The 23,811-nt window shown below is 36.9% G+C and overlaps 1 protein-coding gene across 4 annotated transcripts in view; it reads right to left on the minus strand.

Moving 5' to 3' along the window:
- Positions 1-2,884: 2,884 nt before the first annotated feature.
- LOC126297745 (cullin-1-like) overlaps positions 2,885-23,811 on the minus strand; it is a 217,096-nt gene continuing 196,169 nt past the window's right edge. For 3 of the 4 annotated variants that reach the window (XM_049988905.1, XM_049988906.1, XM_049988907.1), the window contains exons 13-16: positions 20,127-20,245; positions 7,083-7,304; positions 6,643-6,862; positions 2,885-6,467 (exon numbers count right to left, since the gene is read on the minus strand). In XM_049988905.1, the coding sequence (XP_049844862.1) occupies positions 6,387-6,467; positions 6,643-6,862; positions 7,083-7,304; positions 20,127-20,245 (642 nt within the window). In that variant the 3' untranslated portion in view covers positions 2,885-6,386. The remainder of the gene's footprint in view (positions 6,468-6,642; positions 6,863-7,082; positions 7,305-20,126; positions 20,246-23,811) is intronic. The other variant, XR_007552574.1, reaches the window with a different exon arrangement.

Here is a 23,811-nt window from a genome sequence, read left to right on the forward strand (position 1 = left end):
TCTTCCAAGCTGTATTTCTGTTAGTGGATATCACATCCATTATTTTTAGAAAGCACTCAATGATCATTCCCAAGAACATTTAGCCTGAACATGAGCCCTGTGTGTGCTCAAATGGCTAACCAACTGATCCCTCATACTAACAGCCTAACATGAGCTGCAGTGAACCAATGATTTCCCTTATCTCTCTCTCTCTCTCTCTCTCTCTCTCTCTATCTCTCTCTCTCTTACACACACACACACACACACACACACAGCCTAATCTTTTAATATCTATAGAACATGTGTTACCAGTCTGTAATGCACATACTGACACTATGCCAAAGATAGATGTTATCTCATATCTCAACAGCCATTGTAGAACATTCCTGGGCCTCTGACTTACTTTTACAAAATGCATAATTATAACATGGCGTTCACTGTCTTGAATCCTTTATCAGGTTAATAAATGCATAATAAACTAATTCAGATCCACCAAAGGATCATAGTACTGTTATTATTCATAGTCTTAACAATGATCAGAATCACTAATCTGTCATATATAAAACAGAGTGTATGTCGATGATGTCTTCCCAAATCCCTGCTCAACCAAATTTGGCACAAAAACAGCTGGCCTCACAGGTATCAGCACTGTGGAATTTATAACCTTCTAGCTCAAATAGGAGTAGAGATAGGGCACAAACTTATTTGTTTTTCAGCCCCTAGGATACAGGCTGCCTGCATGACAGGTATGTTGCATGGGACTAGTATCAGCCTGCCAAATCAGTCTGCTTTGCAGTGCAGCCTTCATGTCGGGGGCAAGAAATGGTTTTCTGGCCCTAACATGTAGACTGCCCTGTATGACAAGTGTGTTGCATTGAGTAGTATTGGCCTGCTTTATCGACCTGTTTTGTCTGGCTTCCTGTACATCAGGAACAAATAAATGATTTTCAAACCCCTGATGTGTAGCCTGCCCTTCAACAGGTGTGTTGTGATAGCAGTATTTGCTTGCTTTCTTGTACTGTATTGCAGAGGCTACATGTGTCAATGAACAAGGCTGGAGCAGGTTGAGTTGGATGGAGGGGCAGATGATCAGAGAGAGAGAGAGAGAGAGAGAGAGAGAGAAGGAGTAAATGGACACAGAGGGAGATGCATGAGTCAGTGTTGAAGGGCAGTGGGCAGGTGGAAAAGAAAGGGTGAGATCAAGGACAGAAGGAGATAGGGGGAGGAGGATATGGTCAGAGGGAGGGAGGAGGAAGATATAGTCAGGGAAGGGTGTGGAGGAAATGAACAAAGAGGGGGGATAGAGGAGATACAAAGGTAGAGGTGGAAGAGGAGACACAAAGATAGAGATGGGAGGATGAGACAGATAGAGTGAAGAAGAGGTGGACACAGAGAGGGGGAGGGGGAGGTGTGTTGAATGCATGTGGTGAACGCATATGCATTTGGAGCTGCAGGGAAATGGCAAGTGTTCCAAAACTTCTAATGAGAAGTAAACAACTTCACATACTTTGTGCATTGAACAGCTGCCATTTGTATCATTTCCATATGAATGTGGACTGCTCTAAGTTTAATAAAAGTTCATGTTGAAGCAATGTTAGTCTTGAATGTATTACAATTAGTCCTTTGGAGGCACAAGTTCCCTTTACATATAAACCAAAATCTGTTGCCCAATATTGTTTGTAACCCACTTCCAAGCTGTTTTCCATCTAGTGGGAATTCCATCCAGTACTTTTTCCCCAGAAAGCACTTGATTATCATTCCCAAGAACATTCTGCCTGAGCATAAGCTCTGTAGAAAGGAGTCACCAAAACTGTGTTATTCCTTTTCTTATATGGTATTTCTACAGATAATAAACTGAAAGCAAACTAAAATTCACAATGGAAATAAGTTGTAAAGGAAGAAGAGACAGAAACATAGGAAATAACAATAAAAATGATCATTTCATAGCTTTTAACACCAAATATTAGACATTTAATTTTCACAGAAATGTACCACAGTTATAACAATCTGACATCAATTTTTAGCTTACATGTTTTACAGATTTGCCATTGAAAAAGTGTATACACTAATATAAATATCCATATTACAACTGAATGAAGTAGTTGTAATTTCTGTTTCTAATGTGACTTCATTCTCTGACACAGCAGTGTATTCTCCAAACTTTTCTTCAATTAGCACTGTTATAATTTTGAGACATAATAGTAAGCCATACATAAGTTTTTACATTAAGCTGCACATAAGGGTAAGAAATTTTCCCAAATAGTTTTTTAAAGTGGAAGTACTAAACTTGGTCATCAAACTGTTACACAGTTTAAATAACTCTCAACATCAAGATAAATGTATTGGTTCCAAAAGCTGAAAATTCTCAGGTTTCTTTGCAAACTTCTATCCATGTAATGTAATTCCACAGCTGTTACAAAATAAAAATACTACATCTTCCCCTCCACTCACACACACACACACACACACACACATACACACACACACACACACAGAGAGAGAGAGAGAGAGAGAGAGAGAGAGAGAGAGAGAGAGAGAGAGAGAGAGGAGGAAGTACATGTATCAGTAACAATCGTCATCCTTGTCATATGAGTATCAGGTATTACTCACAGAAACTGACAATGGTCAATGAATTTATACTTAAATATGTTTTACTTCACACTACTAATCTGTATCAGAAATCACAAGAATTATGTCAAAAATAAAGTTACTTAGGATTTTCAGTGAAACTATGTCATTTTTTCTCCAGTAACATTTTTTTCTGAATAAGGTCGAGATATGTTCAATAATTTCAAACGTCAACAACTTTCAATCTCAGAGTTTTAATTTTGTAATTTTATATCAATAGTCTAATATTTCACAGCATAGTTAACACATAAAAGTTTCACAATTTTTTGTTTCAGGCTCTCTCTCTCTCTCTCTCTCTCTCTCTCTCTCTCTCTCTCTCTCTCTCTCTCTTCTCTCTCTCTCTCTCCACACACACACACACACAGATTTATGTGGGTGATCACTATCTTCACTCTGATTAAAGTACCAAATTTTCTCCCAGTAATACACTGACAATTACGACAATTTGAATAGTCAATGAGACACTAATAATGCATACCTAACATATGTATACATTTAACATCCACTTTTTCTTTTTACTTTACAATGTATGTATAAATTTCCATGTATAACTGATAGATATCAGAAGTGCATGTCTTTCAATGACAATTTTGTGATTATTTGCTGGTAAGAGAATTACAATATTAATTAACCAAAAACAATCATAAGTGTTAATTCATATTCAGCAAATTCATATGTCAAATACTCCTATTCTGCAGAAGTAGATTCTCACACTTAACCACAATTATAATAGAATAGTCAATGAGAACCCAATAATAGATGCCTGCCATATGTATACATTGAACATTCACATTTTTTAAAAGTTTCCAATGTATGTATAAAGTCCCAGGTATAACAAATTGAAATTAAATGTGTATACTTTTCAATGGAAATTCTGTTAATGTATGTATAAATACCCAGGAATAACCAACTGAAGTTAAAAATGTATACTTTTCAATGGAAATGCTGTTAATGATTTCTGGTAATGGAACTATGCAATAAAAATACCAATTGACCAAAAACAATAACAAATATAAATTCATATTCAGCAATCTAACATGTCAAATATTCTTATTCTACAGGTTATTCTCACAGTTAATCACAATTAGACTACTCAATGAGACACCAATAATAGACACCTATCATATGTAAACACTTAACATCCACTTTTTCCTTTTTTTTCTCTTTTTTTTTTTTTTTTTTTTACTTAACAATGTATGCATAAATTTCCAGCCATAACAGATTGAAATCAAAAGTGCACAACGTTCAATGAAAATTCTATGAATGTTTTCTGGTAACAGAACTATGCAATAGCATAGCAACAACAATTAACTGAAACAATAATGCAATAATGAATACAAATTTATATTCAGCAATCTAACATATCAACTACTCTTAGTACTGCAGGAGACTCTCACAGTTAATCACAATTAGAATACTCAATGAGACACCAATAATAGACACCTACCATATGTAAACACTGAACATCCACTTTCTAATTTTTTAGTTTACATTGTATGCACAAATTTTCCAGCCACAACTATTTGAAATCAAAAGCGCATACCTATCAATGAAAATTCTGTGAATGTTTCCTGGTAACAAAATTACATAATGACAATGCCAGTTAACCAAAAAACAACAAATATGAGTACATATTCAGCAGTATAACATGTCAACTACTCTTAGTTCTACATGTGATTTTCACAGTTTATTGAAGTTAGATTAGTCAATGAGACACAAATGACATACACCTACTATATGTAAATGCCGAGCATCCACTTGTTTTTAGTTTCTAATGTATGTTTCCAGGCATAACCAGTTGAAATCAAAAGTGAAAATGGAAATTCTGTGAAAGTTTTCTGGTAACAGAATTATGCAGTAACAATACCTATAACCAAAAACAATAACTAATATGAATTCATATTCAGCAGTAAAGCATGTCAACTACTCTTAATTTTACATGTGATTCTCGCACTTAATCACAATTACAATAGTCAGAGACACACCAATAATAGACACCTACCATATGTAAACACTGAACAACCACTTTTTTTAGTTTACAATGTATGAAAAATTTCCGGGGATAACTGATTGAAATGAAAAACTGCATACATTTCAATGGAAATCCTGTGAAAGTGTGCTGCTAACAGAATTATGCAATAACAATGTCAATTAATCAAAAACAATAACAAATATGAATGTATATTCAGCAATCTACATGTCAACTATACTTAGTTCTACAGGTGATTCTCACAGTTAATCACAATCAGAATAGTCACTGTGACACCAATAATAGACACCTACCAATATGTAAATACTGAATATTAGCTTTTTATAGTTTACAATTTATGTATAAATTTCCAGACATAACTATTTGAAATCAAAGTGCAACCCTTCAATGAAAATTCTGTGAATGTTTTCTGGCAACAGAATTATGCAGTGACAATATCAATTAACCAAAAACAATAAAAAAATATGAATTCGTATTTAGTAATCTAACATGTCAACTACTCATAATTCTACAGGTGATTCTCATAGTTAATCACAATTACAACAGTCACTGAGACACCAGTAATAGACACCTACCATCTGTAAAAACTGAACATCGACTTTTCTTTCTTTTTAGTTTACAATGTATGATAAATTTCCTGGGGTAACTGATTGAAATCAAAAGCGCAAACCCTTCAGCGAAACTCTTGTGAAATTGTGCTGGTAACAAAATTATGCAATAACAATACAAGTTGACCAAAAACAATAACTAATATCAATTCATATTCAGCAATCTAAGATTTCAACTTTACTTAGTTCTGCAGGTGATTCTCACAGTTAATCACAATTATAATAGGTACTGAGACACCATATAACAAACATGTACTATATGTAAACACTGAACATCTACTTTTTTTAGTTTACAATATATAATAAATTTCCAGGCATAAATGATTGAAATCAAAAGCACATACCTTTCAATAAAAATTCAGTTAAACTTTGCTGGTAACAGAATTATGAAATAACAATACCAATTAACCAAAAACAATAATAAATACGAATTTATATTCAGCAATCTAGCAGAATGTCAACTACTCTTAGTTCTACAGATAATTCTCACAGTTAATCACAATTAGGATAGTTAATTAGTTAATGAAACACCAATAATAGACACCTATCTTATGTAAACACTGAACATCCACTTTCCTTTTTCCTTTTTTTTCACTTTTTTTTTTAAATACAATATACGTATAAATTTCTGGGAATAACTAATTGAAATCAAAACTGCATACTTTTCAATGTAAGTTCATGTTAATATTTTCTTGTAACAGAATTATGCAATAAAAATAAGAATTAACCAAAACAATAACAAATTTGAATTCATATTCAGCAATCTAACATGTCAACTACTCTCAGTTCTGCAGTTGATTCTGCACATGCACACGCACACACATACTTGCACTCATGTACATGCAGGTGCACGTGCACACTCTTTCACACACACACACACACACACACACACACACACACACACACACACAAAATTCTGCCACTCAAGACTAGATTCATAAAAAGATGGGCACAAAAACTCATTTTACTTCTTTGAAAAACTTTTCATATAAAAAAATGTAAATTATTTTGTGCATTCATGATTTTCTATTACAACATAAATGTAATAAAAAATTAACAAAACATACATCATGCACAATTTTACATATATCAAATGCACATGATTATATATGGTATGTAACATTATCCTCATGCTGCAGAAACATTTGACCACCATTTGGTCACCATCTGCCATGTAGTATTCAAGCGAGGTAACTGTAGGTATCTCTTTGGTTCTCTGCTCGTTCCAAATATTCCTTCTCAATTAGTATATCAATACATTTCTGTAAGAATTCAAGACTACAATGATTATTTATGCATAAAACACAATTATGTCTTCATTATTCATAAGAAATCAATTAAGAATTTCAGTTTCAACTATAAAGGTCAATCTAATATTAAAGCTACAGAGCTGTGAGGATAAAATAATCTTATTGATCTACACCACGTGTTACTTACTTTGATAACATGAACTCTGGGCTTAAATCTTGATGCCAACTGCTCTAATACTTCAGCAACAAGTTGCTGGTGCTTCAGTGTTTTTCTCATTTTCAGTATTCTCACTATGGCTGCCTGTATTAATATTTTGCGATCTTCTTCGATAGTCTTCTGTGTTGCCTCTTGATCATGTCTCAATTCTGATTTCAATGGTATGTTGATATTCACCCTGAGTTTCTTACTGGAAGAGAGGGAAAACTATGATGAGGGTATTTAATATACAGAATATTATTATTTTGAAGCAGAAATTATTACCAGAGAAACTGCCACAGGCTCAAAAAAATTATTCATAAGAGGCCTTCAACACAAGGAGGTTCTGTCTTCAATACTCTAATTCTATCTATTTTTACCACGCATTTGAATGAAAATTACTGAACAGATAAAGCTAGTGAGTGACTTACTTTTTGTAGCTTGAACATAATGCTATAACAGAAGTAGGTTGCAAATCACTTTCATCATCTTCAGACTGAAGGAGCTTTGTTTTCATGAGAACTTGAATGACCTGTACTAGTACATCGAGACTAATTTGAGTTGATTCCTGAAGCTGTTGCACTGTCCAGACCTCACTCAAATTATACTGCAATAATACTGCCATCTGGAAGGTTGATGCCTGTAATGTATACCTGAAACAAAATATCATTTTGATGGAAACATTCAACAGAACATTAAGAGTTTCAGAGTAATGGCAGTATTAAACTATGTACTAAAGAAAGGTTGGTGAAAACATTCAGCTGAGCAATAAGTGTTTCACTGTAATGGCAATATTAAACTATTTATTAAAGAAAGGCATCCAAAAACACAGGAAAACAGGTACAAGTTTCTGTTGTTGACAAATGCAATATGGCCAGGGGAAAAGCATATAAACATTTGTTAATATGTGAAATTAATTTAATGCACTGAAATGAAATCTATAGACTGACGGGTATGAAAGTGATTAAGATGCAATGACATCAGTGCAAATCATCCAGATATACTGAACCTGCAATGTAATGATTATGTAGTGACAAATGAAATTCTGTGCCAGATTGGTCTTAAAACCTGGATTTCCTGCTTATCCCAATCAATCACCTTAATCATTTGGCTATATCGGCCCATCTCCAGGCCTAATTCAAACATTCATTTTATTTATGTTTCCACAAATGATTTCTGAACATTACTACAGGGGTTCTCCCATAAGGTATGTGAGAATAGCATCTTTGGGGGAATGAAGTCAGTGGAGGACCATGACTTACCATACAACAAAGGCTATATGCATAGTGATTCAAAAATACAATTGCAAACCTGATGGACAGGTTCCCTACAACAAAACAAGACAAAAATTTCATATAAGCATATGTAGTTTATTAAGAAACTTTGTGTTCAACACATCAGTTACACATTGTAACTGAAATAGTTATTAACTTAGAAACTCATAATAATTGTTCAAAATGCCTGTTGCTTCCATAAAAATATGCATTTGCTGAATCATGGCTTGTCATGCCCTTTCAAATACTCTCTGTTACGCAGTGTTCTGTGCCACATTGATGAAGAGTTTTTTCATCCGTCTTGACAGCTGCATGAACAATTTTTTAAGATGCCACAAGAGACATAACTCCAAAGAACTCACTCTGGGAGAATATGTAGCACATGGAACTGGTCCTCCCCTACCTATCGACATGTCATGTAGGTACCAGTCAGTTAAACTCAAACACTAAGACTAAAATGTGGTGCAAAATTATCATGCCATCTAGGATACTATGAGTCAAAGCTTTCTCTGAATGAGTGCTCTGAAGTTGTTGGGTTGCACTTGGAAAGCCACCTAATGTAAACTTTCATTAATAACTCAAAAACTAAGGATTTTTGGACATTTTTCTTGTTTTGGTGTAAGGGACATGTCCCAAAGCCTGTAAAGTCATTTTTTAATCACATTGTGTATGAAATTGATTAAACACACTGAAATGAAATGGACAGATTGATGGGATGCAACCAATGATGATGCACACATCAGTGTGTAGCATCTTTGGTAGAAGAGTTTACAAATCATAGATGGAAACATCATTGATAATGAACACTGGGATCAGGCCTGTAGGTATGCTCAGATAGTGTAAAGATTAATGTGACTGCTCGCGATAAGCAGGAAATCTGGGTTCAAGTCCCAGTATGATACAGATTTTCAACTGTCCCTACATATTAATTACATTGCAGTTTCAGCATATAAGAAAGGTTTGCACTAACTTAATGTCACTGTATCTTTCTTCAATTCACTCTCATAAATCTATTCATTTCAGTTCAACACATTTAATTAATTTCATATACAAGATTATTCATAAGTACCTCTGTGGCTTTAGAAGATGACTACAGAAAAACTACAAGACATACAGAAAAAATGACACATAACCATGTCTCTCCAAGTTTTGATTCTAAATACACACTGTGGCATAGTTGCATGGGGTGCCCCTAGTGGGCAGGTATCTTAGAACACAGCAGATAACGGACCAATGTTTATGTGCTTAGAGTCTTGAACTTGCTAAATGTGGTTCAATTTTGACTTTGTGCCAAATAGGAGGTAAAAAGACTCCAACAGAGAAAATAATCTATGGGAGTTATAACACAGTCTATGAGGTTGGCTGTTTACGAGGTGCAGAGAAAACAGCCATCCAAGATCCCCAGCAGAGAAGATGGACTGTGTGTAAGAATCACAGATCAGGATCCCAAAGGAGTCAATGACTCATGTGAGCAGAGAACTGCAGATACCATGGTCAACTGTCTGGCCCATTTCACATGAATGTCTGCATGTAAAGCCATACCAGCTGCAGTTATTGCATGCGCTGACTACTTCTGACAATGGGGTGCATCCTCATTTTTGCAACGGCTTCTATTGCTACCAGTGGAAGACGGTTTTCGACAGATGTTGATTCTCAGTATTGAAGTCATGTTTCATATTATTGGAAAGACATCTACTACTTTAAGTGTCTCATTTCATAATCTAATTCCCTTAGCATCACCTGATTTAATTGGACTGCATTCCATTAGCCTCATTTTGCTTTTGTGGATGTTCATCTTATATGCTCCTTTCAAGACACTGTCCATTCTGTTCAACTTACCGTTCAGGTCCTCTGCCGTCTCTGACAGAGTTACAATGTCATCAGCAAATCTCAAAGTTTTTATTTCTTCTCCATGGATTTTACTGGTTGTGCAATACGCAGACTGAATACCATCGGGGATGGCTACAATCCTGTATCACTCCCATCTCAATCACTGCTTCCCTTTTGTGTCTCTTGACTCTTATAACTGCCATTTGATTTCTGTACAAATTGTAAATAGCCTTTCACTCCCTGTATTTTACCCCTGCCATGTTCAAAATTTGAAAAAAAAAAAAAAAAGTATTCCAGTCAACAATGTTAAAAGCTTTCTCCAAGTCTACAAATGCTAGAAACATAGGTTTCTTTTTCTTTAACCTATCTTCTAAGGCAAGTAATAGGGTCAGCATTGCCCCACATATTTCAACATTTCTATGGAATCCAAACTGATTTTCCCCAAGGTTGGCTTCTACCAGTTTTTCCATGTGTCTGTAAAGAATTCGTGTTAGTATTTTGCAGCCATGACTTATTGTTTGGTAATTTCACACATATCGACACCTGCTTTCTTTGGAATTGGCATTATTACATTCTTCTTGAAGTCTGAGGGTATTTCACTGCCTCATGTATCTTGCTCACCACTGAATACAAAAAACCACAGTGGAAAAAGAACTGTAGATGAATATGCTATTTTTGTTAGTAACACACACCACTTCACATCTCTCCCTCCCCCTTGCCAGCCCCACCTACACAATTTTTACAATACACATTCTGTACAGAGTTACAAAATGTTTCTTTTCCCCACCACCACATGAAGTCTTAAGTAATTAGGACCTCAGTAGTATCATAACACACCTTTCTAATTTGTGTGGATTTTAAAATATACTAGTGCTGTAGTATTCGGCAACCTCTTGAACCAGAAATCAAATTACTGAGAGCCCCAATGCATCACAAGAATTACACAATTATGTCTTTTGAAAACTGATGAGGAAGGGAGAATAGAAGAATGAGAGGAAATACACACATGCACTTTTTTTGTTATGGCTTAAAGGATTAAACAGTGAGGTGATCAGATCCTTGGTCATGAGAGAGGTCACCTGGAGTTAGTGAGGTCAGATATAAATTTAACTGAATTCTGGAAGCATGTTGAAATGATAAAATCCAGTTGCTGAAAGCAGTATTGATACTAGAGCTGATAAATAACTTAATGGGAAGTAAAAATATATTGGTTAAGCAGGTATGTAGGTCAGGGAGAAGACAAGGGTTCCTCCAGAGCTCATCTGTGGTGAGAGAAACACAACCCACATCTGACCCCCATCCATGTTATTAAGGGCAAAGGCTGTTACACAGTCAAGAACATCTTCCAGCCAGGAAATTTGTTTTAGTGAAAGTGTGTAGGCTAACAACGTAATGGGCATCAGTTGGGCTGACGGTAATAAAATAAGGGGAGAGAACTAATCAGGTCAGTAGATGGGTGGGGCATGTTAAGCATTCCTCAAGGCTCTGCACGCAACAGCAGCCATACCTCACATGAGCCCCAAAGAATTATACTTGAAGTGTTAAAAATGGGAACAGCACTCACTATTCATCACAGTGCTAGCACAAAACATAAAAACTCATGTGGCAGGAAAAGGGCTAACTGCATGTAAACCAATGAAAGCAGAATAAAAGAGGGATGAGCAAGGCAACTGGCAAAGGAAGTATGGGTTGGTTCAAATGGCTCTGAGCACTATGGGACTTAACATCTATGGTCATCAGTTCCCTAGAACTTAGAACTACTTAAACCTAACTAACCTAAGGACATCACACAACACCCAGTCATCACGAGGCAAAGAAAATCCCTGACCCCACCGGGAATCGAACCCGGGAACCCGGGCATGGGAAGCGAGAACGCTACTGCACGACAATGAGCTGTGGACAGGAAGTATGGGTTGAGGGGACCCTAGACACAGAGTGCAGTGTGAGATGCACCAACCCAACCATACTGCCTCTGCACCAAAAGTAGTTAAAACATTATATCTGAGAATAAAAACAACTTTCATGGCGACAACAAGAGATCAGTTCAACTGCACACGAGTCGTCGGCCAATACTGGGAGCAAAGAACCCAGAACACAATGCGGAGTTTATTAGAGGGGGCAGTAGCCCACCAAAGACTGTTCCTAACTCTGAGTGAGTAAATTATTTATTTGTACCCATAAATCTTCATTTGGGATCACCAAAGTGAATGCTGAGCAAATAACCACTTCTATAGCCAAATGGTTGATCCAGTTTATTCCCTGGGATACCCACTGGACTTAGCACCAAGGTAAATATGACTAAGTATGCAGTTTGAATAAGATCAGAGAGAAGATCATGAATATCACATATCAGAGGCTGACAAGAGTAACATCAATCAATAATCTGGAGACTTCTCATTGAGTCAGTAGGGAGGTCAGTTAAATAAACCATAGGGCTCCGTTAATGGCCAACAGCTCCATAGTAAAAACAGTACACATTCTTGGCTGCAAATGTTATTCCTGACTGATGGGAGATGTAAAAGCATATTCTGCCCTATCTCTGGGTTTAGAGCCTTTGGTGTAAATGATAGTAGCATCCTGATATTCTAGAAAACCTGAGAGGTAACAATGTCGAAAGGTCATGGGAGCAAATGAAATTTTGGTCCTTGAAATAGATGAGACTTCATTTGTCATATGGGTACTAACCAAGAGAGCGTTTACAGATAAACATGGCAAGTCTAAGGAGGTTAGATGGAGGTCCCAGCAGAGGGCCTCAATGTGATCCCACATGAGGTCAGGGGTCAACACCCCTTGTATATAAAAAGAAACTTATAAGATAGATGATTAGGAAATTATCAGATGGTGACTGTGAAAGTGAGAAAGAGTTGATACTGTCAGAACTAACAAGTAAGAGCCCACTTTGGTAAGAAGACTATCTACAGGACTAATCTGGAAGATGCCAGTGACCAGTGATGGACTAGGTCCAACAATTTCAAAGCTGAAGGTTCCACTCAGCCATAAAGTTGGCAACCATGGCCCAATCAGGACAAGACCTGGACGCAGTAAATACGCAGTAGCGTAGTGAGATCCTCATCCCAACTATTGTGGGCAAGTAAGCAGAGAGCGTTAAGCTCTTGGATGCAGCTAGCTTTTAGTTGACAAATGCAGGACAGCCATGTTAGCTTTTTATGAAATAACAATCCCTAAAATTGGAACTGTGCATCGACATAAATTCATGACTAGCATTTTCACAAGACAGAACTGAAAACCATAGGAAAGAGTCGAAGAAGAGGCCCTTTAGATGGCACCTTTGAGCTATAGATTGGGAGCTAAACGAAATGCAAAAAATGCTGACAAATAGCAGGAGGGGGGAGGGTATGAGGGGGGTGCAGGTCACTTGCTGATTGATGATGGAGCTGAGGGAGATTGTAAGCCTCAAAAGCAGGCTGTTCCAACCGAGTTCCAGGGAGCCAGAGCGCTCCGGAGCACTCCCTGCAGCAGCTTGGAGTCCGCGCGGAGGGGGAAAGCGAACTCACTGCCCTCTGGCCGCATACAGCCCCGCAACTGACGCAATAATCCGTGTTTGATGACAGCTATGACTAGCCGCAGGAGCCTGTACCTCTATTGGAGGATACCTTTCTATTCATTGAGAGGGATGGTCGTCCGCAATGTCTTGTATGTCATAAAGTATTTAATTCTGCGAAGAGATAGAATATACAATGACACTATACACGTCTTCATGCAGCGCACTACGATCAGGTAGAAGGCGTTGCATGCAGAGAACTGGTAGCCCGGCTTAAGAATGACATAGCAGGACATATAAGTTCAAAAACAGTTTTGTAATACGGAGGATATCAAAACATGCAACATAGTTCATGTTCTGTAATGCGTTTATAATTTTCAGGTGAATGAGTGCAGAGAAAACACAACTAAATCTGCAATTCAAGCAAGCTACAGGGTCGCTCACATCATTGCGACAAGTGGCAAGCCATTTTTGGTGGGACCACTCGTAAAATCATGCAGGGTAGCAGTTGCACAATGTTTGCTTCCAGTGGAGATGCAGGCAATTGAAGGGGTTTGCCTGTCGAAGCAAACAATGTCTCGTTGAATCCTGGACATGGCAGCGGATTTAGAGACACTGCTCAGGAAAAAGGCAGAGAGCTTTGTTGCATTTTTGCTAGCACTTGACGAAAGCACCAACATATCGGACTGGGCTCAGCTTGCAGTCTTTGTGTATGGTGTCGACATGGAGCTGCAAGTAAATGAAGAACTCTTGGATGTGGTACCACTCGATTACACCGCAACAGGACGTGACATTTTTGAAGCTGTTTCTGAATCAGTGGACAATATGAATTTGCCATGGGATAAGCTCCATTCTGTAGCGACAGATGGTGCACCACAAATGATCAGGCGTCACAAAGGTTTTGCTTCTCGTTTGAAAAATAAACTCAGGGGCGAATTCAGGAAAGAAATTTTGACTCTTCATTGTTTTATTCACTAAGAGGCACTGTGTGCTGAAACAGTAGAGATAGGTGGCGTAATGAAAGATGTTGTGAAGTGTGTGAATTTTGTGTGGCGTCATGGTATGAATCATCGCCAATTCAAAGGATTCCTGAAAGATATGGAAGCGGAGTATGGGGATATACCTTACCACAGTACTGTTCGTTGGCTGAGTCGGGGAAAAGTTCTTGATGTTTTCTTTGCCATTCGTGAGGAAATATCCCTTTTTCTCGAAATGAAAGGGGAAGAAATGTCTTGTCTGAAAGATACAAAATGGATATCAGACCTGGCATCCCTAGCTCATATAACTATGCAGCTGAATAATTTAAATCTGTCACTGCAGGGCAAAGGGCAGCTAATCGTTGACATGCACAACCAGATCAAAGCATGCATGAAAAAGTTACATTTATTTGAGAGGCAGATGAGTTATGAACATCTAACATTCTTCAATCCTCATGCTTCTTTAAAACTACCTGAAGGTACTACTTTCAGCGATTACCAAGCAAAGTTAAAGCAGCTCATCACATCGTTTGAAACACAATTCCGAGAACTCACTAGTTTGGAACTGGAACTTAAGGTGTTCAGCACTCCTTTTTCAGTTTCCCACAATGACTTGTCACCGTCACTTCAATTGGAGATAATTGATTTGTAAAATTCAACTTTGTTGAAAGAGAGGTACTACAACACGTTGGAACTGTCGCAATAGTATCTTTCATTACAGCAAAAAACATTTCCCAAGCTTCACAACAATGCCGCTCAGATCATGTGCATGTTTGGATCTACGTATTCTTGTGAGCAGCTTTTCTCAGCAATGAAAAGAGTAAAAAGTAAGGAACGATCGTTTCTTCAGGATGCAACAATGAAGGCCATCCTCCGCATTAACGCTGCGAACACTTTGACGCCTGATCTTTCCGATCTTGTAATGAAAAGAAATTGTCAAGCTACAGAGTCCCAATAAATTTAGTATGCAATTTCTTGTATAACAGTAGTTTCTTATTTATTTCCTGAACATCGTATTCCCTGGTGTAGCATGTCACCACGCCTTAGCAGCTAAGAGTATGAGGTTGTCGATCTTGTAAAACGCAGCTGGCACATCAAAATGCTTGCCTTGTAGCATGCCTCAGCCAGCCGTGCGGCGTGCTGGCATGCCGGCCCACTTGAATGGTCACAGCGAGTGACACGGCTCCCTGGAGCAGGGAGTGCTCTGCGGCACACAACGGAGCCGATGAGCTGGAACAGCCTGCTCAAAAGCCTCAGTCATGGATAAAGTAAAATGTGATGGAATCAAGTGCTGGCATGTGCCTCATGGATATCAAAAAAGATTGTTATGTGGTGTTGGCATGAAGAAAAAGTCTGTCAAATTGTTGTTCCAAACAAAACTACTTGTACACAGTCAATTGTGGATCATCCCTCTCAGAAATTACACTCGCAGGGAGGAGAAAAGTCCAATGATTTGACAACACAGCATTATTATTGGCCTACCATCCTGTCAAGCAGTTTGCAGAGAAAGTTGGTGAGGCTAAATGGTCAGTAGCTGTCAATGGACAAGGGTTTCTGCCTGGTTTAAGGATTATGATGATGATGATACTATCTCAGTATTGCAAAGGGAAAATACCTTCTAGCCAAAGATGTTTGAAGATCCTGAGCAGAAAGAGTCTTTGAATAACATTCAAGTGTTGGATCATCTGATTATGAATTGTATCAGGGCCTGGAAGCAATCCCCAATCAGTGTTAGCTTCATTATATGTTTTGGCATGACAGTGGGGTGAGATTTAGAATAAGGATATGTCTTCAATTTGTGTTTATGAGATCAAAAGGTAGGTGACTAAGAAAATGATGCCAATGCTGTTGCAAAGTGTGTCACAAAGTTATCAGCAAGAACCTAGAAACACCACTATGGAGGAAGACATCCAGGACAGCTGCTGATCTTTAATAGCAAAGTAGACAATGGTGTTTGACCAATATGGAAGATTATGAGGCATAGGCTCTGAAGGTGGAAAGTCAGAACTGACAGCACTCCTTCTTAGAGCATTCAATTAGACAGTGAGCCTTAGCAGTGAGCTGCTTCAAAGTGATGAAGGTGGTTTAGTCTTTTCGTTTGCATTCAGAGCTGCAGCAGTTCTATTGATTACATTATTAATGGAGAGCAGCAGGCTACTATAAGTTTTCAGTAGGTATGTAATGCAAAAATCATATATCTTGACTCACCTTGTACAGAAATCCCCTGACCAAGAGAACAACAAGAAACACTTCAACTCATAACTTTCGACGTACTTCTTTATGACATTGTTTGATACCACACAATAAGTAACAGTAACAACAAATACAATAGCAACACCGTGCAATGATTCATCAGGAAAGCAAGCTGCCTGAAATTATAACACAGTGCAAGCAGATGGTGTTGTGATGATGCGGTGAGGTTTGCCAACAGGTATCATGGGATTGGCAGAATGCAGTCTGTGCCTCCCACATGGGCTCACCCCCCCCCCCCCCCCCAACCCCCCATTGCTGCTTCCATCATAGCTGTCAATGCAATTTTGAACAGACTATAATTCTGAAAATTTAAGACACTGTTTGATGTAAATTCCAGCACCGCCATTTTTGTTATGTCAGCTACAAGTTATGTCAGCTATAATGTGTTCCTGAGTGATAAATCTGTCAACCTGATTTTTGGTCAGGCAGTGTTCTGAGACACATATCACTTCTACATCCTTATTTCCTCAATCAAGCATTCATCAGACATGGTATATTCGAATCATACACGTTGTAATTGTCTATGTTGAGGTTGCTGGAATGTTTACTTTTGTTAAAAAAGAATTATCATCTACACTCTCAGTCTTGGTAGAAATCAATATCATTTCACCAAATTGGAAGCTATAGTCTAAAGATACATCACTTTTGTCTCTGATTTCATATGAATCATACCTGAAGTAATGACCAACAACTGCCTTTCGCTCCCTGTTGATGGGGAACCCAGATACTCTATGAAATCATTTCCCTATCGTGATTATTTCAATGTATATTATATTTTTAAATTGCCTGCATACATTTTATGTAACTTTATTTATCTTTTCTACTTCCTTATTCAAACAGCACCAGTTACGTAGACATTGATGATGGGGTACAGAAAAAAGACCGCATCTGCATTTCTGAATTCATGCTGTCTAGGTTTCATCTGCATTTCTGAATTCATGCGGTCTAGGTTTAAGGGAAAGCATGAAATCTTTTGCATCGTTCTTTGCTATGTCCCTGCAAGAAAAATAGAAAAAATCACTATTGTTTAGCTCTGAAATTTTTTCATGACTGATTGCATGCAGTTGCTGCCTTGAATTTTGCACCTGGTTTTACCATATGTTGATCTAATATCTAAATATACTTTGCAATTTTGAGGCTATAAGTGTAAACGTCACTTTTACATGTACTTTTGTGGAAGAATCACTGTTATTTGGTCAATAATCACTAAAAGTACGCATGGTGTCTTGAATCACATTTTCTTCATTTTTACTTTTATTAATAAGTGATCTTATCACATGGTTCCACACTGTTTATAGTTTTAAATAGTCTGTATTAGGAAGTATTTGGAAACAACTGTCATTCACTAAATTTCCATGCACTACACAGCGGTTTTCACTTTATGTATGCTGTTTTTATATAGCACTTTTGTCCACTGTTCTGAATCGCTTGGACTGTCTTGCAGAAGATATACCCAATTTTGTTTTGTTGGCGACTCAATTTTTTCTCTCTTAAGTTTTGAAAGAATTGCAAATTAGAAACACAATCTTTCAGCTTCATAAATTCATCTTTACACTTTGTACAACTTATTTTTCAACTGTGCAAGTTACGATTTTTCATGATAGTATTTTATGAACTATCACACTGGCCGCATTCTTGTATATTTGTCTACAATATTAGTGTGTCACAACTGGAATCAGTCAACACATACAAACAGCTGGATGAAACAAATTGTATGGATATGAAATGGAATTGTGACATTAGCTCAGTCATAGGTAAAGGAGGTGGCAGACTCAGTTAATTGGTGTCAGGCTTCAAAGTAAATTGTTTACAGAACACTTGTGTTGCACATGATAGAATGTTTTATGTGATGGATCCATACAAAACAGAAATAGCTGGAGATATAAACATCATATGACTCCTATACAGATCGTGAAGAATGAGTAGACTAATTACAGTGTGTACAGATGTATTTAAGCTGTAATTCTTCCTTTGCTCCATACACAATTGATAACTTGTCAATAAGAAAAGTAAATGAAATATAAAATTTTATGAAAAAAGAAGGATTACAAATCAATGTTCAAAACTAAACAAAAGTCAAAAATTAAAAAAATAAGTAAATGTAGGAATGAAGGGCAAAGCATGAAACGTGTTAACAGCTTGAAAATGTTCAAATGGGTGTGAAATCTTACGGGACTTAACTGCTAAGGTCATCAGTCCCTAAGCTTACACACTACTTAACCTAAAGTATCCTAAGGACAAACACACACACCCATGCCCGAAGGAGGACTCGAACCTCCACCGGGACCAGCCTCATAGTCCATGACTGCAGCGCCTTAGACCGCTCAGCTAATCCCTCGTGGCTAACAGCTTGAAAAAGTACATAAACTCAGCAAAGAAAATACAAAAGGAGGTGGTAAGCAGCAATGACTCAAATTTCAAAAAGAGCTTTCTAACAAACTGGAAATCAATGTTTCAGTGTACACAAGGACTGTGAACTGCTGAGAGAAAGAAAGATGGTTCATACAGTTAACTATGTATAAGAAGTGGATGTATCACAAATGTTAAGAAAGCAGATGTTTTAGGAGTACAGGAGACCACCCATCAAAAAGCAGAAGTATTGGCTTGTTGACAGGCACACACAGAAAAGAAAGAAACTTGCCAGTTTTCAGAATGAATCCTTTCTCGTGCTGGCAGTTTAATAAATGTGAAGGAATGATCAACACTAAGCACGCCAAAACATATTTACATGAGAAAAGATATAAAATCTGGCACATCAAAAATGCGAGGAAGTATTATCCCCAAAGATGAAACACCTTGTATGACAATAAAGAAGGGAAAATTTGCTTAACAAATGTTACAGGAGAAACAAAATCTTGGGAGAAAGAATTCTTCTGATAAGTAAGCAAATAACCTGAGGCAAAGAAGGTTTTCATCAAATTGTTTATATGGAAGGTATTATTGCATCAAATTCCATGGCAAATAACTGACATTATAGACAGAAAAGATTTAGAAGCAACTTAACAGTATAATTTCAGCTCTTTTGAGAAAGCTTGATTCAAGGATGCTTGTGTTATGGATATAGAAAGGAAAGGCCTTAAAGAAACAAAACAATACAAAGTGAAATCTATAAATCACATTCATTTCCACAAACACTCCATACAAACTTGTTGAAATTAAATTGCTCCGAAATAAAATTTTAATGATTATCTGACAAATACACCAAAGTAAATGGATAATACATAGATGGTCAGGGAGGTGGCAAAAGGGGGTGGAAAATGACTGACTTCCACAAAATGTTGATTTCTGTAGAGAGGACATTATTTTATTACTGACTGCTAAATAATTTTTCACGAATGGTCACAGTAAGGTCTTCCTCTATACAGTTTCGTATGGTTATTACAGGGTTAGTAAGATCTAAGTTTTCAAGTGCAATATCTGGTTGCTGTCAACCACAGCCTTTTGCGTTTAGAGTGAGCCCCATAAATTTCAGAACATAATACAACCAAAACAAAGATAAATACTCTGGTTTACATAAGATATCATAAAGCTTTCATAAACACACTATAACTTATACATTATACTACAGGCTTACAACAAAAGATGCATAACTATAAAAGTGGCATTATTTTCTAGCCAATAGATAAACAAGCAACAAACCTGTTTTTGAAGCAGTTTGTAACCAGTTCTCCCTTCGATAAGTTATGCAACCAATGCAGCTTCCTACCATTGTGCTGGGTGCCATAGAACATTGCAAAACGTTGTAAACTACGTTCCAGCTGGAAAAATAGATATAAATATCATAAAGGAGATAATATTTTTTCAAAGGTACTTCACATTTATTTCAAGTGGTTTCACTCAACAATCACAACACTTATTATTACAGTCTTGTTATTTAAAATGTTGCAGATATCACAGAATTTTTAAACAGGGCCAGCCATAATGTAATAGAGCTGAAAATTATTATACAATTTCTATATGTTGTGAATCAAAGGGGAGATATAATGAAACAAAACAATGCCAGTGAGGAGAGAAAAAGCTAATTCATAACGCTAATAGTGAAACAAAGGTAACAGTGCCGTGTTAGCAGCAGTAAGTTGTAGATAGGTAAAAGATAAAAATTTTATTTTTTGATGAATTTCCATGTTATTTTTGTCAAATTTGGTGCAATTTCTCAAAAATTTAATTGTTACTTTCTAAAGGCTTATTTTTCAAGTATGTTCTTCATTTGGGTTTTATTTCATCATTTTTCAGTGTTAGGTTCAAAATAATAGTAATTCCATGTAGCTCAACAGTTTGGCCAAATCTTTCAACTGGTCACTATTTCAGAGACTTTTCCCATCCCTAAGCTACCCCTGAAATCCTACAGGGAAAAAGGACCTACTGTTTAATCCAAACCATTTGTCATTTCTGGTGAACCTAGTTTTCTTGAGATGTAAAGGCTAGGTTAAACGTAGACTGAAATATTCTGCAGTCCAACCAGGTTTTGATCCTGCAACTTTTTGGTTTCCAGGGATGCACTTTACCACTCAACTAGCAGGTGCAACATGTCCATAAATCATGTAGTAAAGTGTACAGCAATATGCCACAGATAATGTTTACTGCATATCTAGATTTCCATCACTGTGTGGCCATCTTCAGTGCAGTACATGTAAGTTAAAACATTGAAACAACTTATATACAAACATAATATTCATGTCAAAGATTGAGTTCACAATGAAGGGGGTCACACAGTGAGTAAAATCTGGATATGCAATAAATGTTATTTGTGACTGAGTACTGTACCCTGTATTACTTAAAATAAATACAGTTGCTGGGCACATCTTTTTCCCCATGGAATCAAACCTGATGTTCATATACTTACAAATAATATTGGATTTTTTCCACTGCACATCACATTCACTTCAATTATTGAGAAAAGACATTTATGTTAAACTTATTAAATCTAATCAATTAAAGAACAAATAACTCTGCAACTAAACACTATTGAAAATATTTAAAAAGAAAGCAGTGTCATAACTTCCAGGTTCTCTTCAGACACATTAGTCAGCACTTCATTAAAGTGTGAAAACACCTGCTTGGGGTCTATATTTGAAGGTGGAAGCCAAACTACCTTCAGTACAACAGTAGACATTTTACATTGCTCATATTTTCTGTTTGCATGGAAAGTTGCTTTTCCAGTAAACTCTGAAAGGATTTGAAGAACACTAAACTGCAGAAACTTCCATTTCATGTATACATAACAGGCCATGTCAAACTTTGTGGCAGATTAAAACTGTGTGCCGGACCGAGAATCGAACTCGGGACCTTTGCCTTTGCATTTAATTAGACAGTGAGCCTTAGCAGTGAGCTTCTTCGAAGTGATGAAGGTGGTTTAGTCTTTACGTTTACATTCAGAGCTGCAGCAGTTCTATTGATTACATTATTAATGGAGAGCAGCAGGCTACTATAAGTTTTCAGTAGGTATGTAATGCACAAATCATGTATCTCAGGCAAAGGCCCTGAGTTCAAGTTTTGGTCCGGCACACAGTTTTAATCTGCCAGGAAGTTTCATATCAGCGCACACACCGTTGCAGAGTGAAAATCTCATTCTAGGCCATGTCAACATTAAAAGAGTTCATGATGACTCTAGTTCTAAAATAAGAACCTAGGACTGTTTACACAGATTTTCACAGATCTGTGGCCATAAGGATTGGCAGCCTAGTTTGAAGTTGCAACACAGTGTCTTTCAATGTTTCTTTCACTTCTGCCTGAAGTATTTCTTTCTTCATGTTTTTAAGAAGTTTGCTGGTTTCACCACCAAAACTTCATTTTCCCACAGTAATGAATCCATCCTCTAGCCATTTTAGCTTGGAAGGAAGGAAGATCAGGATTTAATGTCCCATTGACATTGAGTTAATTAGAGACAGATTTGTAACTTAGAGATAACAGTTTTACCCAGTGATGGCACATTCCTTGACACTTTTGCGCAACAAATTGTACTAGAAATTACATGTTTTTGATTGATCTTATGCATCAATTACATCACATTTTTTTGTAGCACAATACTGAATGCAAATACCACCAAATACAACTTTATTTCACAAACATGTAAACCAACAAAGTGCCTCCTCAGTTTGATTTTATCAACCAGTCACAGCTTGAGATGTCACACAAATATGTTTCTGTGATGTCACACAAAGGAGTTTCTAGTTATACAACAGAACAGTGAGAATGCTTATTTCAGTATATACTCAATATTATTTTTATTGCTATGCAGTTTTTTGGTGACAGCATGATCTATAGTGTAGTCCAAGGCTTGACTGGCTGATAGAAGCAAAGCAAACTGAGCAGGCATGATTTACATGTTTGCAAAGTTTAAGTTCCATATTTTGTGGTTTTCATATTTATACTTGCTTGCTACAAAAAAATAACTGTTTAACTGATGCAACACATAATACCGCTCTAAAACTCATTATTTTTTGGTACAATTTGTTGTACAGAAAAGTTAGGAAATGTGTCACCAGTAGGTATAACTGTTACCAGAATGGAGTTCGTGGGAATTGGGTTTCTCCATCTGGTGTCACAACTAAGGAATCAATTCTTCATGCAGGAAATGAATAATCGTTTTAAGATTACGTACATCGAGGAGAAGGTTGTGCCTGTGGTACAATGTACCTAGGAGCACATGATGTTTCCTGGTCAGTGTTTCAATCTAGTAACTGATTCTCAAATCATATGAAGGGATGCACATTAGAAACTGCCATATGCAGTTTCCAGCATTTTCTACAGTTTTTGTTGTTGAGAGCCATGAGGCTGTGTTTTGTGCAGAGTTTGTAAACATTGTGAGCTCTAGATATTTAAGTGCTACGTATTAAACCTATATGGAGGTTAGAGAGTCTTATGGTGAATATAATTCTGTATATTTTTTAAAACGATTTATGTAACATGTGGACGGTTAAGCCATACTTCATCAGTCACGCACCTTCTTGTACTTTTAAACAGGTTGCCTTACCATGAAGCATGTTATAATTGGAAGTGAACTGAGTTTCTCTAATGTCTTAACAATTTTTCCCGTCTTGAAAATGCAAATTTGTGTTAGTAGGCAATAACTTCTATTTAAAAATGTTTTTAACTTCTAACTGTGTTTTGATAATTAGTCTTCTTAAATTGATTTCACTTACTAATTTCTGGTGTGTTGTACAGTAATAATGTAGCACAGAACTATAAAATACGGTACTGACATGATTTTTTTGATTGCAAAACTTTAAATCTGAATAGAATATTTATTCCTCGGTATTCCTGACCATGTTGTACCTCACGACAATTTTTCACATTTGCAAAAACCTTGCATTTCTGGAGTAAT

This window comes from Schistocerca gregaria, chromosome X (assembly GCF_023897955.1).
Source record: "Schistocerca gregaria isolate iqSchGreg1 chromosome X, iqSchGreg1.2, whole genome shotgun sequence".
NCBI lineage: Eukaryota > Metazoa > Arthropoda > Insecta > Orthoptera > Acrididae > Schistocerca > Schistocerca gregaria.